Source organism: Nyctibius grandis, chromosome 4 (assembly GCF_013368605.1).
Source record: "Nyctibius grandis isolate bNycGra1 chromosome 4, bNycGra1.pri, whole genome shotgun sequence".
Taxonomy (NCBI): Eukaryota; Metazoa; Chordata; class Aves; order Nyctibiiformes; family Nyctibiidae; genus Nyctibius; species Nyctibius grandis.
This window is the reverse complement of record NC_090661.1, coordinates 69,720,000-69,735,765: the sequence shown is the minus strand read 5'-3', so window position 1 is coordinate 69,735,765 and position 15,766 is coordinate 69,720,000. Positions and strand designations below refer to the sequence as shown.

The following is a 15,766-nucleotide window of genomic DNA, read 5'->3' as shown; positions in this document are numbered from 1 at the left end:
TTTAAGGCTTAGAAAACAAGCTCCTCTTAGACGGTGCACCGAATGTAATCCCGACATCTGTTAATAGAACAACACAATGCATGGCCAATGCTTTATCTTAACAGTGCTCAGCTATGGGATTGTCTGCCCCGCTGGATTCCTCAAATGAGTTCTCTTGTAGCTCTTTTGCGTTGGTCGAGATGAGGACGTGGGTGTGCTGATCCAGTTCTGTTCATTGCTTACTACCCTGCAGGCCCAAAAAACTGTAATGGAATTTTTGGGGGGCATCTGACAAGTCATACTTACCTATATAAATCTTAGGGGAGTATTTAGCTTTGCAAAACTAATCCAGAGGTCTTGCAAAGCAGTGAGTAGGTGCACGGCCGGACCCACGGTGGAGGCAGGGTTAGCTCTGGCCTGCTATGGTGAGGGCAGGCACCTGAGCTCTCTCCAGGCAAGTTGAGACCCGTTTCTGTGCACAGGCATTGATTCACTGACCAGCCTCTTTCAAACTGCCTCCACACTGTCCAAAGGGGGGGGAATGTTGACCTGAAGGTTGTCCTTAGCCTCTGTGGCGTAAGAGCTCTTAGGTATCTTTAAGTAGGGACAAAACTTTTCATACATGTTTTTCTTAATAGCGGCTTTCCTATTTCTGCCGTTCATTATGAACATACACCTGGGTGTAGGTGCTGCTTGGGCAGGGGCAGGCGTTGCAGTACTAAAGGTCGTGGTCTGAAGAGGGGTAACTGCTGATAGACATGACGTTTGCATGCTTCACCTGGGATCTGGTTTTCCCAAACACGTTTTCAAGGTAGTTGTAGTGGAAGGATCAGCTATAACTCTGCCCTCACAATTCAGTGGAATTTGAGTTAACTTGATCTAAAAGTGTGTGTGCTTGCACATACCCATTAAGCTGATAACTCAAGGTAAAATTTTCTTTTTTTTGGTCAGTCTTGTCTGCCGAGTCTCTTGGGTATGTGGGAAATCCACCATTAAAAGCTGCGTGCACCGAGGCAGCGTGCTGTTGGAAGCAGGTACTTTTGTTTCAGAGACCTCCTCATCAAGTTGACTCATTTGATGACTGAAGACGGAAGAACGGGAACTTGTATCCCCTGTGCAGCAGATCATAAGTTATAGTAAAGTTGCAAGTTACACCTAGATAAGGGATAGTCAATGTAATAGTACAAGCACTTCAGCTCTGCAGTATCGCTTTCCAGAGGGTACCCTCCCTGTTAAATGAGAGTGTGAGCAATAAAACAGCAGGACCTGGGCTTCTGTCCTCTTGCCAGCTTTCTGATGCCACTCAGCAGGGAAGGGCCGTGCTGCACAGTCAGTTGACACACCTTGGGGTTTAATTTCACATCCTGGTTCTGTTGCCTGCACGAGATCTCACCTGCTCTTGCAGATTCATGTTCTTGTGGTGGAGATCAGGGGAGGAACCCCTTGTAGCACTTGAACTCTTGCATCAAGCTTTGCCATCAGCCACTGAATTTGTTTCACTTGGCAGTAATGACGGCTTAAGTATACATCTCCCTATCTCTTCCCCCTCTGCCACCACCCCAGTTATCTTTAAGCCAATTACTTCTCTGATCCAATCCCACTGAACGGGGCAGAGCCATGTAAATTGGAGCAGGGCCTTGGTGAGGAGACTCTTGTATCGGGCTCTTTGTCAGTGGGAGGAAGCTCATCCAGACGAGGACCTGGAGCACATGTCCACCATAAGCATTTAATTTCATGCTCTGCAGAGGAACTCGTTTCTCTGAGCTAGGGAGGGATCCTAGGGAGGATGAGCTATTTAAATTATTAAAGGTTGGCTCCTGGGGGGAGGTTGGGGAGCAGTTGGGTACCCTGCTGTGCCTTACCCTGTTACTAGCTGTTCCTGAGTGACATTTAGGCTGGGTTTGGCATCCTCAGTGTGAAATGGGGGCGATTATTTATAGTTTAGGTTTAAAGAGGAAAACTTCCTGCTGGTGGCAGAGACCATATTCTAAAGCAAACACCAGCTCGTATCACTGCAAAACTGGATGGTGGCATGAGTGTGAGAGAGCCAGATCAGCAACAAGGAGAAACTTTCAGCATGAGGAGGGTCAGACAGGGTTGCCCAAAGAGGTTGTGCAGACACTGTCCTGGGAGGTTTTGAAGGCCAGCCTGGATAAAGCCCTAAGCTGCCTGGGAACCTCCCGATATCCCTTCCCACCTGAATCACCCAGTGAATGACTGTTAAGAAATTCACACTATTCTGTGTCTGATTAAAAGCAAACATGGAATTTATCCATTCTTGAAACAAATTCAGGTGACAAGTGACTGCAGGTTTCATTTGTGACTTTTTGGGCTTACTCTGGCTCGTTAATACAACGTTGTTCTGGGGGAGATCTCTGGCTTCTAGTGGGAGCCCAGTACATGCTAACAAAGGGCGATCTGTCAGGATACGCTGTTTTACTAAGCTGTTAACGGATAATGAAAAGTAAAGCTGTATTATGGTGCCTTTTCACAAGAACGTGCTTAATTTGCATGATGGGAAAAGCTTTATATAGTGCTTTGTATGACAGAAATTCTTCAGAGGGGTTTTGAATACTGTGCTTTCTAATTTCCCTGTATTCAGTGATAGGGCAACACCCTCCAGCACAGAGAAGGTGGCAGAATGTCCTATTTTAAGTTTGCTTACAAGTGGGAAGGATTAATGCTTTAATATCCTGGTGCTTCTCACTGTGTGTTGGGCTGTGTAAAGCTGGAGTTAGTTGGCACTCCTCAAGGAGACAGCTTTTTAATACAGGTTCTTCTAAGTCTTAGCAGCTTCCACTTCAGCTTTTCACGTTTGCATTTCAGCCTTGATGCTGTTCCCATTTTCCTGCTCTGAAAGCCGAGCATGAGCAAGGCCGCATAACCTGTAAGGTGGGGACAATCCCATCAGTAGGTCTGAGCTGCCGCTGCCGTCCTCCTCGTCTCAGTGCTCTCCTGTTGCTCTGTGGAGTGACACCGAGCAAAAACCACTCTGAGTGGGTGAAAGAAAAATCAGATGCTGGAAAAATGAGCTCATGACGGGTGTGTGAAAGCAAAGCCTGGTGTGGTCCCTCTGGGATCTGCACAGCCCGGTCCTGCTGCCATGAGAGGGCAGTGGTGCCGCTCCCAACCCTCTTGCTGCGCTTGCCTGGCAAATTCTCCCTGGCAGGGAAGGCTGTGTCTGGTATTGATTATTTTTAACGTTGAACTTGATAAAAAATGAAGAAAACCAGCAACTTTTTAGTGACTTACAGTGCTGTTTGGGAGATGGCATTACAGGAAGAACACAAACACACTGCACGCTGTATACGAGATTTAAATATGAGCCCTGTTTAGCGTGAGCTTTCACAGATGAATGACCTTCTGTGCTCTGCAAAGCTCTAGTATCACAAGCAGTGCGGCACAGGAGGAAAGTCTGCCGACCTGCCAGGGACTCTTACAAAGCTCTTACCTTGCCCATTGCCTGTGGTTTCCTGAGCTCTGGTAAAAGCCACCTATTGCTGTTGTAATAAAGTTATTTGAGAGTAAACTCTTCAGCGTGGTTGGTGTTGCTGCTGCATTAGACTGAACCACCTGTCTTTGGCCTTCACATTTCTTTTCCAGCCCCCTATGTCCGTGTGGTGGTATCACGCGGGGCTTTATTCTCCTTATGGAGCATCTTTCCCATGGCAAAGCTGTGTTGGGACCAGCTGGAGGCAAGAAGCCCCTGGGGCTGGGTTGGCTGTGGGAGCCCTTCGCCTGCCTCCTGGGTCTCCTGGTGCTGCACCCAAAGACACAACAGGGTTACACTCTGGCTTGGGTGGGAGTAGGCTTGAACCGATTCAACCCCCCTCCTGCAACACAGCACTATTTCTGTTGGGTTTTTGAGGCTGGATTAGTTTTCTGTAAGGTTGAATGAGTCGGCTGCATGTTTGGGCAAGCATGGAGCATGGCCAAGAAAAGCACTGGGACCTTGTCCTTTTGGTGGGAGCAAGCCATGGGGGGTCTTTCACCCCATCTGCACAGGCATTTGGGATTGCTGTAGGGGTTTTCCATTCAGTTATTCAATGTCAGGATGAAGGACCTTCCTTAAGGGCCCCTGGGCAGTGCTCTGTGCAGAGCATGGTACAGAGGAGGAGGTGGTTACTATTCAGTTCGAAGCCAGGGGGGTTTTGGGGACTTTTGCAAATCTCTGTTGACACAAATGGCTACAAGACTTGTTTAATGCTCGGAAAGCAACTTAGTTGCTGAAAAGCTGAAGTGGAAGCTGCTAAGACTTAGAAGAGCCTGTATTAAAAAGCTTCCAAGATAATCAACTCTGGCTCCTTGAGGAGTGCCAGCTAACTCCAGCTTTACACAGCAACGTAGATCGGCACCTCAAGTGCAAAGTCCTTCTCATTTATTTATCTTTACTAATAAAAAGGCTTCAAACTGTAGCGTGCTTGTGCTCATCTACAGCATCAGCATCAGAAGCTGTGTGAAGCTTTCGGGGTGGACTTGCCCTTCTGGCGCTGTCAGAGCAAGAGGGAGCCGGACGAGCTGCCATTTTGCAGCGGTACTCTTGTTTTCTAGGAGAAGGAAGATGCAAAGGCAGGAGTTTGGCTTTGTGCTCTAGAAAGAATAAAAGGGAGCTGCCACAGGGAAACGAGAGCAAGCCCACCTTTGTGAAGGCGATACCGGGCGGTTTAATAGAAGTAGGCCTCAAAGTAGGCCCTAAAAGGCCTGCTCTGTGCAACCTTTAAACAGAATCAGTTTTCCTTTCAGTAGTTTTCCTTTCAGCTAAAATAACTGCACTTTCTGAAGCTAACTGCACGTTTTGCAGACAGTGTCTGCTTCTGGGACTGATAACACTTATAGTTATCACGGACTCTTGCTTGTGCTTATTCTTAGAGAATCCAAGGTCTCCATTAAATTCCTCACTAATTATGAAGAAGGGCCAAAGACAAACAAGACTGCAAACAACATCTTTGTGGTGTCTTAAATGACTTGATTCACAGCTCTGGCACCAGGAGAAGAGAGAAATCTGGTAAGAACCAGAACAGGATTTTTTCCTTGGAGGCACCTGCCTGTGTCAACAGAAAGACATCACCCACCCTTGCGCAGAAGCAGAGTCACACAGCTGACAGCATCACTATGGGGGAATTACGACCCCCCCAGAGACCACCCGAGACCCTTCCCCAATTTAGTACGCATGCGCAAAGTCAGTTACATAATGTATTAGCATATGCATAAGGTTTCTTGGAATAGGCAGGCTTTTCTCAGGAGTTGTATGAATATTCATTTTTCTATAATGTATATAATGAGTGTGCTTTTGTCCCTAGGTGTGCATGCTAGGAGGAGAGATCCCCCATGCACCCAGCGCTGCAATAAACCAATGTCGGCTTTCTAAGTTATCATTTGGTTTAGAGAGTGTTCTTGGTTACTATTTTCTGGTAACAAAGGTACATGTGAGTTGCACTGATGGTGCTGCATCGACACTCTGCATCTCCTGCATTTGCTTTCTTTACCATCAAACTTGAGTTACTGAAGTTCTTACCCTTCCACAGAGGAGAGTCCTGGTGCCTGCTTTCACTGCGATGCCCTTTTTTATTGCTGCGGAGAGGTGGAGAGTCGGAGGTGACTCAGCTGCTGGCACACAGGGCTGAAACGGGAGTGACACCTTGGGGAGGTGCGGCATGGGGCTCCGCAAAGGCACCCGTGGCACTCAGAACCTCATTCCTGTGTCTGAGAAAGGAGGTGTCGTTATCGTGGTTCCTGTTCCCCCACCCAGGAGGTTGCACAGGGAGGAAGGAGAGATGACAGTTGAATTTAGCCCTTTGGGACTGTGCCGAGCATGGCCTCAGTGGTAGATCCGCAGCCCAAACGTCACACGTGATGGTTGCTGCCGACCCCACGCACAAGTCAGGCCACAGAAATCATGAGACTGATAAAATCACGCGGATGTGCGTTGTTCTGCTCTGTAAAGGGGAGTGGATCTCTCGTGCCATTGAGGTTCTTGCCCTCTAGATTAATTTCCTTCCCATTAATTTACCGTCAAGAATACAAGAGAGAAGCAACTTTCAGTTTATTAATTTCAATGAGCAGTTTAAAATTCTTTCTTTAAAGTTATTTAACTTTATACAGCTACACCTCCCACTGGGGTGGTGTCTTTTGCCTCTGGGAGACTCAGTATCCACCTGAACAGAAGACGGTGGGCTTGGCACTGTTAGGTTTACGGTTGGACTCGATGATCTTAAAGGTCTTTACCAACCTAAATGATTCTCTGGTTCTATGCAGAAGACATTAACTCCTGACAGGAGTCAGCACAGAGTAAAGGGTACCGGGACCAATTACAGGGTCGGTAATTCTGAGTTGTAATTGCAAATTGTCATTTTTATATATTTTTAAAAATATATATAAGCTCCTGGCTTCTAGCCTCCAGTCTCCATCGATTAATTTTTTAATCTACTTGGCCTTGTGCAGTTTTTCAGCTTAAATGGCTTCTTTTAAACTACCACAGTACGTATTTAATTCACTTGCAGAGCAGCCGGTCAAAGGTTGTTGCTAGCGGAAAATGTTTAATAATCGATGTTGCTGTGTAGTGTAATGGTGCCTGAGTGTCTTGGGGACACAGAGTTGATGGGTGAGTTGCTCCCAGTCCTGGACCGACCCTGAGCCCGTTGTGGAACTGAGCGAATTGGCTCATCTCTGCCTTGTTGCTGGGTTGCCATTAAATACCACTTGCCTCTTGCACGCTGTCGGATAAGCTCCGGGCATTTTAAACTGGGGGAAGTAAATTGTGTTTAGAGAATGTGTTTGGCCGCGGTGAAGGGCACATCAGAGTGGCCATCCCTAAGGTGTGACCTGATGGCTGAGCCTCCTGCCTGGCTCCCCCATCTCTCCCATCCCTGGGGTTTGCAATTCAGGGCTTTACATTGTATGCGGTACCGAGTGGGGCTGCATTTTACATCAAGTCTAAAGCAAACTGGATCTGTGTGAGTGCTTAAAGACAAAACAACAAATACACGCCTATTTTTGAGAAATGACTGTTTTTTCAATCCACTTTTGAAAAGCAGCCAGCCCTGGGTTGCGGGACCGTGCATCACATGGCGTTGCAACCCTGCAAGCAGGAGACACAACCGCTGTGACATCTCCTACAGACTGGGTGCACTCATGCGCTGCCTGGCTGGCCTCGTGCTCTGCCTGTACACCCAGCTGCTCTCTGTTCTCCATGGCCACACACCCAGCTGCTCTCTGTTCTCCATCACAAGAGGCAAAGTGTGGAAACCACAGTCGCCACCTCCGTGTCAACCACGTGAGTCACGACGTGGTGACTCGGATGAAGTGGAGCAAAGCGAAATGCGGACGTTTCGTGGCTCTGCAGGCAAAGGGCTCGCAGCACCCACCCCATGACTGCGGGACACTCGCTTGCCCTCCTCGCTGCTGCTTGGCTTATTTAAGTGAAGAAATTATCTCAGATTTCGATTTGTGTTTTCCCGTTTTTTTTAACACTGTGTATCTATCTGCTGCATAACTGGAAGCGCAAAGCTTATGGCATTGGAACTGGAAAAAAACAGGCAAACCTCTTCGTTAAATGCTTGGAGCTTTCAGTGAAATCCTGAAAATAGCAGTACAGGTTTTTCATGGAAATATCTCTTGCCAAAGATGTTTGGGGGGGGGTCTTAGGGAGGAAGGGAAAAAGCGGTGCGCTAACGAGTTAATACAGCCTTATCCAGGAAGGCAGAAGTCACCGGTACCTGCTTCAAAACACTTAGTGTGTGTGACCTTAATCACCTTTCTGAACATGTGCTCTGTGTACGTGCACCTCTTGATTAATAGACTCTCCCAAAGGCTGTGTTTTAGACAGATGCTGGAGCAAGGACTCGAAGGGTTGCTCTGAAGAGCCGTGATCCCCTCCTGCTTGTGCTACAGGCTCAGGGAGCGCCAGATGCTCACGCAACGTATCAGGGATCCTTCAGCATTACTGGCTTAAATCCTCTCCAGGTCCCTTTGCCCTAAAATATCCCCAGTGACATTGCAGGGTGTGTTTGCTGAGGTTTGGGTGCTGTGAAAGGCAAGTGAAGCAGCATTCCCTGTTTAAGTGTTTCCCTGCGTGGAGCATCCCGCGGAGGCTGCTCCCTCGGGTATCCCTGGCAGCTCTCATCAGCCTACGGCACTCTTGCACACTTCAGGTTGGTCTGAATCCCTGTTACAAGTATTATATGAAGCTGAAGGATGCTGAAATCCAGGCTGGTGCCCCAGTAGAGACGAGGCTGCTCTCTTTTAAAGCCCAACCTTTTAGATAAACGGAGATGAACTGAAAGGAATTACACTAAAATTCATTAAAACCTAACTCAGGAGATCTTTGCTTTCTTTTCGGTATCAGCTGCAGTATCAGCTAAGCTGTTCAGTTCAGCTGCTGCCTTGAAGAAGTAGTTTCTATGTCTTTAATGACACCAGTTAGGGGGTGTGTCCCTTAATAACCTTTGGTCAGCCCTGAATTGTCAGGCAGTTGGACTAGATGATCATTGCGGGTCCCTTCCAGCTGAAATTTTCTCTTCTCTCTTCTCTTCTCTTCTCTTCTCTTCTCTTCTCTTCTCTTCTCTTCTCTTCTCTTCTCTTCTCTCTTCTCTCTTCTCTTCTCTTCTTTTCTCCTCCTCTCCTCTCCTCTCCTCTCCTCTCCTCTCCTCTCCTCTCCTCTCCTCTCCTCTCCTCTCCTCTCCTCTCCTCTCCTCTCCTCTCCTCTCCTCTCCTCTCCTCTCCTCTCCTCTCCTCTCCCAGCAGCACCGTACAGCAGATCAGGATTCCAGCATTAAAACACGCCTTTTTCTTTTCTGTTGCTTTAAGCTGTGAAGCCAGTTGAGCAAATCGGAGATGATTCACCCCTAACCTGCTGTAAAGTTGCGCTTGTTGAAATTCCAGCTGCTGCTAACAGTGCCGCTCCTCTGCCAGCCTTGCTGCATCAGGCAAAAAACAAAGCTTTCTGAGTCTTTTTTCTGGGCAGTCTCTGCAGAGAAGCAGAAAAAGTTTAAAATTTAAAAGCAAATTTGTGTGTTAGGGAGCTTTAATAAAGCTGGAGGGGGATGGAGCTGTGAGATCTGCAGACAAATCTCTTGGGTTTGTGACTCATGGTGGGGACTGTCTCTGCCGGGGCAGGAAAACGAAACCCTTTGAGGCATGAAAATAGAACCACTTGAGACATAAAACATGAGGAACACAAATGTTTCCCTGGTGGTGGTGACACCACTTAATAAAGGGAAATAAAATAATGTTCTTGTACTGCCAGTGATTTTCCCAGCCGGATCCCCGCCCCGTCCCCACCCCGAGCAGGCGGGGTCCCCGCTGCCGTGTCCGGGCCACCCCAGCTGCTGCGGGATCCCAGCCCCGGCGCTGCCTCCGAGAGCTGCTGCACTGCAGGTGAGTGGATGCACCCACCCACGGGGGTCCTGAGTGGGAGCAGGGGGAGCACAGCGGGGTTAAGGCATGTCTTGCCTTGCAAAGAAAGGGTTAAAGGTGCGCTCATCCCCTTGTGTGCGGGAGTGGGAGGTGGGACACGCTCCCAGGGCAGCTGTGCTGGGCTTTGTGGTTAATAACAGCAGTCGGAGCATATAGAAAGTGCTCGCTGGCTTTAGGGGATGCTTGGGATAACTGTGGGATGGCGAATGTTAAGGAGATATAAGGCTCTTTGCAGCTTGCAGGGGGCCGGGGTAGCCCTGCTTGTGCCCCAAAAAACACGCGGAGGGGTGGGAGTGAGCGTTGGTGTGTAGGAGGCTGGAGACACCCAAAGAGACACCCCAGAAATTCACTGCAGAAATAGCGCCGAGGGGAAGCGAACGTCTGTTTCCCAAATAGAAGTTTTTCCACTTCACGTGACTATAGGAAATACTTGGGGTGCTTTATAGAGCTCTGCCCGGGGACATTCCCTGCAGCCCATCTCCCGTCGGGTCGGTGAGAGCTCAGAGAGCTGCTGGGGAGAGATTGGGTCGGTTTGGGTTTGGTGGCCAGGAGGGTCCTGGAAATGCGGGGTGCTGGAAATGCGGGGTGCTGGAAATGTGGGGTGTTGGAAATGCAGGGTGCTGGAAATGTGAGGTGTTGGAAATGTGGGGTGTTGGAAATGCAGGGTGCTGGAAACATGTGGTGCTGGAAATGCGGGATGCTGGAAATATGGGGTGCCTCTGAGCACTGCCGAAGGGCAGAGCTGCCCGGTGCTGCGGGTGGAAGAAAAGCCCTTCCCGTGCCTGCGACAGCCTGGCAGCGGGCAAATAACCCACTGGAGCATTTCCAGAGGGAGACACATCCAAGAGCCACACCGCTGCAGTGACAGGGAGAGGACGGGCTGACAGCTGGGCTCCGAGCTTGGCGGCACCATTTGGTGATGGAGGAATTTTCTCAAGACTTTGGTGACAAATACCAAATCGGCCATCCCAGTCCTGGCGGGGAAACACGAGGCTCCTGCCATGCCAACCCAGCGGGGCCAAAGCAATAAGAAATCCATGCAAGGGAGCAAAATCCCTTCTCCCCAAGGTGTTGTGGGGAGAAGGGGGGGGAGCATCCAGTAGCCCTTGCCGGAGCAGCACAAGCCACTGGCAGCCCCGTACCTGCGGCTCAACCAACCCCGACCGCACTGAATGCGGTGCGGGGGAGCGTGCAGGAGCCGTGTGCTCACCCTCGGCTTCACCCTGCATGCAAACAGCAAACTCAAGGCCTTGAAAAAAAAAACCCCGGAAGGCAAATAAAAGCTTTGCGAGATACGGGCTGTTCAGACAGTCCAGGCTTCTGGATGTTGGTTGGCTTAAAAATCACGTGGGCTCAGGACTGCAAGGAAAGGGTTATTTGGTGGTTGAGAAAACTTGGGTTGTTTTGTTGTTCCTAAGGCAGGCCCGATGAATTTGCTGTGACCTTCGTGCATGCAGATTTGTCTTTCAAAGAGCATTTTCCTTCTCTGTTTTCAATTTGGAATTTTTCCCTTTTTTTCCCCATTTCTTGCTCTCCTTTTTTTTTTTTTCTCTCTTCTTTTATGAATGCTCTCTTTGACGGGAGGAACCCCAGGAGGCCGAGGCCATTCCCGCACGCAGGCAGCTCTGCCTTGGGCCCTGCTGTGGCAGAGCGGCTCGGCTCGGCATGGACTCAGAAAACTTGTAAAGCAGCTTTTATCCGCTCGCCCAGAGCACCCCATGGAGTAGCTCTGCTCCTTCTCACGCCTTTGCGGGGGGCAGAGCGTTGTCACCGGGCGCCTTCCCCTTGCGCAGAGCCTGTGCGGGTGTTGGTGTCACCCTGAGTCCCACACAGAGAGCTGGCACCCCCCCAACCAGAGCAAAAACCTGGTGAAAACCCATCGAGAGGCTGGAGGGAGCTGAGACCGCTCGGGGCAGGGCAGCACCAGGTCCCCACGGCCTGGGGTCCCCTCTCTGCTTGACACCAGCAGCGGTGTAAGGTCAACGATGGTGTTGCAGCAACATCAACCCTGCAGCGGCCGATTTCACCCTGAGGGCCTTTGGGCTGGGTTGACCCCTGGAGCCCTTCAGGCTGCTCATGGTGGTGACCCTCGATTTCCCCCGCAGGTATCAGACGAGGGTTTGTTCTGTGTTGCCGGAGCTGTCGGCTCTGCCTGGCAGGTACGTGATAGGGATGTACCAATTTCCAGCTCATTGCCACTATAAACCATAACTCTTCTCAAAAATCACTATTTTTCGGGTGGTGTCTGTTAAAAATGACTGAAGCCTCCTTTGTCTTTTTGTTTTAGGAAAAATGTCAGGCGGTTTCTCCGTAAGTATGGATTTCTTTCAATCACGGGGGCTGTGATTGTTGTCTTGCCTTGAAGCAGGGACCTTTGGCAGGGATGGGAACACATCTTCGCTAACTTATGTAACTCCCCAAATCCACTCCAGTTACCTCGGCACTTACTGGTTTTCTGGAAACCTCAGCCCAGGCACTCGCCCCCCTCGCTGCTGGGGAGCAGCTGAGCTCTTGCCCTCAGTGCACGCTGTAGGCTACAAAAGATGGATGTTGGAGGACTCTAACTGACACCAGGATTAATGTCACCCACTTAACCCTCCTCCTCTCCCCTCTGTCCCCAGTTATCCGACGCTTTGCCCACCAGCAACAACCCGAACCCCTCTGCTCCCCCACCCCACGGCTGGCCCTCCTGGGGGAACCAGCCGCCCGTTCCTGGGGGGTTCCCGGCGTACCCTGGCCCTCCGGGGGCCTATCCTGGCTCACCAGCAGCACCGGGGACCTATCCTGGAGCATATCCTGCAGCACCGGGGATGTATCCTGGAGCACCTGGGCCGTATCCTGGAGCACCGGGGCCATATCCTGGAGGACCAGCAGGACCAGGGCCATATTCTGCCCCAGGACAACCACCCAGTGGCCCTGGATTTGGGCCTCCTCCTCCACAGGGGGGACCGGCTCCTCCCATGGTAACAGCTCCATCATATTATCAGGGTTTCTGCATCTTCACTGCCTGATTTTGCTTGGCCACGGGAGGGACCTGCGGCTGGCTGTCCCCAATGGGAGTGGCATGGGTGGTCACTGTGTCATGGGGCTGCCCCAGTGTATTGTCACACCGAGAGCCAGCCCATACCTGAGCATTTGGCTTCTGATGTGCTACTTTTTGCTAACACCAAATCCTTGTTGTTCCCCAGAAAGTCCCCTTCGAGCTGCCCCTGCAGGCAGGACTCGTCCCTCGGCTGCTCATAACCATCACGGGGACCGTCAACTCCAACCCAAACAGGTACCGGGGGTGTCCAGCACTAAGGGCAGGGGGTTTCCTTGGGGCGCTGGAATTTGGTTTCCCTTCCTGAACAACACCTGCTTGGTGTAAAATGAAATATGACACGAAATAAATGTGTAAATGCTCTGTCGTTGCCTAACAGGGTCTGGGGTTTGTTTTCTGCCTGCTTGCTGCTACTTTTGGCAAGCCCTGTAACAGAGCCTGGGGCTTTGGTGAAAAAAAAACAGTGAATCCATTATTGCCTTGGCAGGTTTTCACTGGATTTCAAGAGAGGGAACGACATTGCCTTCCACTTTAATCCCCGCTTCAAGGAAGACAACAGGAAAGTCATCGTCTGTAATTCGATGTTCCAGAATAACTGGGGAAAGGAGGAGAGGACGGCTCCTAGGTTCCCATTTGAAGCTGGAAAACCCTTCAAGGTAACAAAAAAACCCTCAAAACTCAGTCTTAATGTGCCAACAGCCTCTGCACCGCGTGCCGGGAGGGCTCGGTCGGGGCTGGGTAACAAGGTTCACTGCAAGGACCTCAATGCTTTTGCACAGGAATCAGCTCCCAGAGGCGCCTTTGGGGCAGGCGCCCCGTGTGCTTCCCTGGCTGTTCCTACAGCACCTTCCCTGCGCTTCTGACCCCCTCCCGCAGGTCCAGGTGCCCAGGGTATAACTTCTCCACACTTTTGTTATTCCTATTTATTATTAAATCCTCCTCATTTGCACCGTTGTTCTGCAGCAGTCGTTGGGCAGGTTTCTAGAAAGCATTTTCCCCATTAGCAGCCAAATTCTCTTCATGAGCTTTTTCTCCTGCAAAGTAGGTTCATGTTTGGTGAAAGCGCAGCTCTCGCTGCGTGAGCCGTAGGGTACTGCTCGTTGGAAACACTGTCACTAGGAGACAGAAACTGTGGGCTAAAACAGGAAGGAGGAAGAGTAGAGCAGGGCTTTGGGGAAGGCAAAGGTCATCAGTGTTTTTGCAGCTGGGAGTTGCTGCACCAGCTCCTCCACATGCCACCGGGCTGGACTCAGCTGGCAGCAGCCTTTAGCCAGTGCCAGCCTGCTCGAGTCCGTGGCTTAAAACTCCTTCCTAGAACAAATCCGATGGTTGTCTCCGGGGTTTTTCTTTCAGCTCCAGATCCTTTGCGAGGGGGATCACTTCAAGGTTGCGGTCAACGATGCTCACTTGCTGCAGTACAGCTTCCGCGAGAAGAAGCTGAACGAGATCACCAAACTCTGCATTGCTGGGGACATCACCCTCACCAGCGTCGTGCCGACCATGATATAACCACAGCGGTGGAATTTGAATGCAGACTTAGTGCTTTTAATATGGCTGTAACAGAAGTGCCTTCTTACATGAATATTTTGAGGTAATAAAACATACTTTCACAAGTAAATTTGGTTTCAATAATATCTCAAAAGGCACAATATCCCCCAGCAAGCCAAGCTCAAATGTGGACATATCTGAATTCTTGCTGTAGAGACAAAGAATCTCATGGCCAAAGGATGAGGACGAGGAGCCCTTTGATTTTCATGGAGATGAGTACTTGGGAAAGCGGCCTGTGGCACACAGCCGCTGGTCCTCTGAACTAGGGCAGCAATCTCCAACCCATCTTCTCCACCTACCAGACAGCAGTCAGTAAGTTGGTATTTTTAGCCTCAGCTGCTCTGCTAGGTAGAGGCGTTGTTCCTTTTTTACTAAAGGAATCAAAACAGCCCAGCAAAGGACTTAAGTTCCCTCCCAAGGGAGGAGGTGCATGATCAGGCTGCGAAGGGGTTGTGTGTAATTCACCTGGCTGGGGTTGTCCTCTAGGAAACACTGGAAAACGTGGGAAACTCATGAGCCTGTGATCCTGACCAGAATGAGGTATTTCAAGAGGGGGTGCAGAGCTGGAAGAAGCAAAACCTCTCCCCCAGATCACGGCTAGAAAAGTTACCCCTCTCCTTTATTTCAAAGGTCCTTTCTGCCCCTTCGGTAGCCCAAATGAGCCTGTCCTGAACGCGCTTCCCTCCCCAGGGAGATCCCACTTACACAAGCGTTACGTACTCTATGGAACGGGTCACGAGCCTTGTGCTTCTCTCCCCCCTCATCACTCCTGTGTGAGTCAAGACCGGTTTCAAGGGTGGGGAGGTTTATTGGCAAGTTCACCTCGTGAGTCAGGCTCATAAAAAAAAAAAAGTATGTTCCCTTTGCTGTGAGTCATTCTCTGAAAAACAAGGACAGTGCAATGGCCACCACTGATGTTTTCAAGGCTCGCTTTGAGACATCTCATACTCTTTTATAACAGTCGCTTCATTTATACTTGGAGATGCCAAGTTACAAGCACAGTGTTAAAATTTCCAGTGTGCCTAGACCCAGCACACTGCTAACATTGGCTTCAGCGTATACCCCAGAAATCCCTCCTCACCACTACTCATTGCACCGTGTTGAACAGAGCAGGCAAGTCATGAGGAGCTGTTTGTTTGAAACAGTTTAGTGATGAAGAAAGTTGATTCCAGCACAGTAACACCAACTCACATCAGCTTCCTCTATTTATTTCAGTGCAACCAGTACATAGCTTCCAGGTTAAAAGGGAAGTCAGAGGAGTTCCACCAGCTGTAGCAATGCTTTCTGCTCAGGGATTTAATTACCTTCGCTTGGTTTAAACTAAAGGCTAGTGGAAGAATGGCTGTATTACACTAAGGTCACCATTAGAAGAAGCCCCGTCAGGTATTTGTTAAAAATATAGCAACTGGAAGTACTTTAATACTGCTACTCAAATATAGAATGTATGTAACTGGCACGTTCCTTATGCATAAATATATCACAGTGCAGATAAGAGAATGCATAAGGAGCAAGATGTGAGAAGAGGGTGAGGTTCAGAGAAAGAGGTTAAGAGATTTTCACATGAAAAAACAAAGAGAAAATATATGGTTTGGCTTGAAGGTACTTAAGGTACTCAATAGATAACTGTGTCCTTAAAGGAAATAATCATCAACGCCTATTTTAATACATTGCCAGGAAAAAGACACTATCTGCCTTTGAAATCCTTGTTCTGAGATAGTTTCTACTATTACAAAGCAAGAGGATATTTAACACCAGGAAGACTCCCATGGGAAAGAATTACAGGCA

At 49.6% G+C, this 15,766-nt stretch overlaps 1 protein-coding gene across 4 annotated transcripts; it reads left to right on the top strand.

The window, feature by feature from the left end:
- Positions 1 to 9,301: 9,301 nt before the first annotated feature.
- Positions 9,302 to 14,015, top strand: LGALS3 (galectin 3). Of its 4 annotated transcripts, XM_068399430.1 has the most exons (7): positions 9,302 to 9,354; positions 11,499 to 11,552; positions 11,681 to 11,703; positions 12,015 to 12,356; positions 12,582 to 12,670; positions 12,921 to 13,089; positions 13,787 to 14,015. In XM_068399430.1, the coding sequence occupies exons 3-7, from the start codon at positions 11,686 to 11,688 to the stop codon at positions 13,940 to 13,942; spliced, it is 774 nt and encodes a 257-aa protein (XP_068255531.1). In that variant the 5' UTR covers positions 9,302 to 9,354; positions 11,499 to 11,552; positions 11,681 to 11,685; the 3' UTR covers positions 13,943 to 14,015. The 4 variants fall into 4 exon arrangements, with proteins under 4 accessions (XP_068255531.1, XP_068255533.1, XP_068255534.1 ...); XM_068399432.1 differs by lacking the exon at positions 12,015 to 12,356; XM_068399431.1 differs by lacking the exon at positions 11,499 to 11,552 and having other exon boundaries at positions 9,322 to 9,354.
- Positions 14,016 to 15,766: the final 1,751 nt, after the last annotated feature.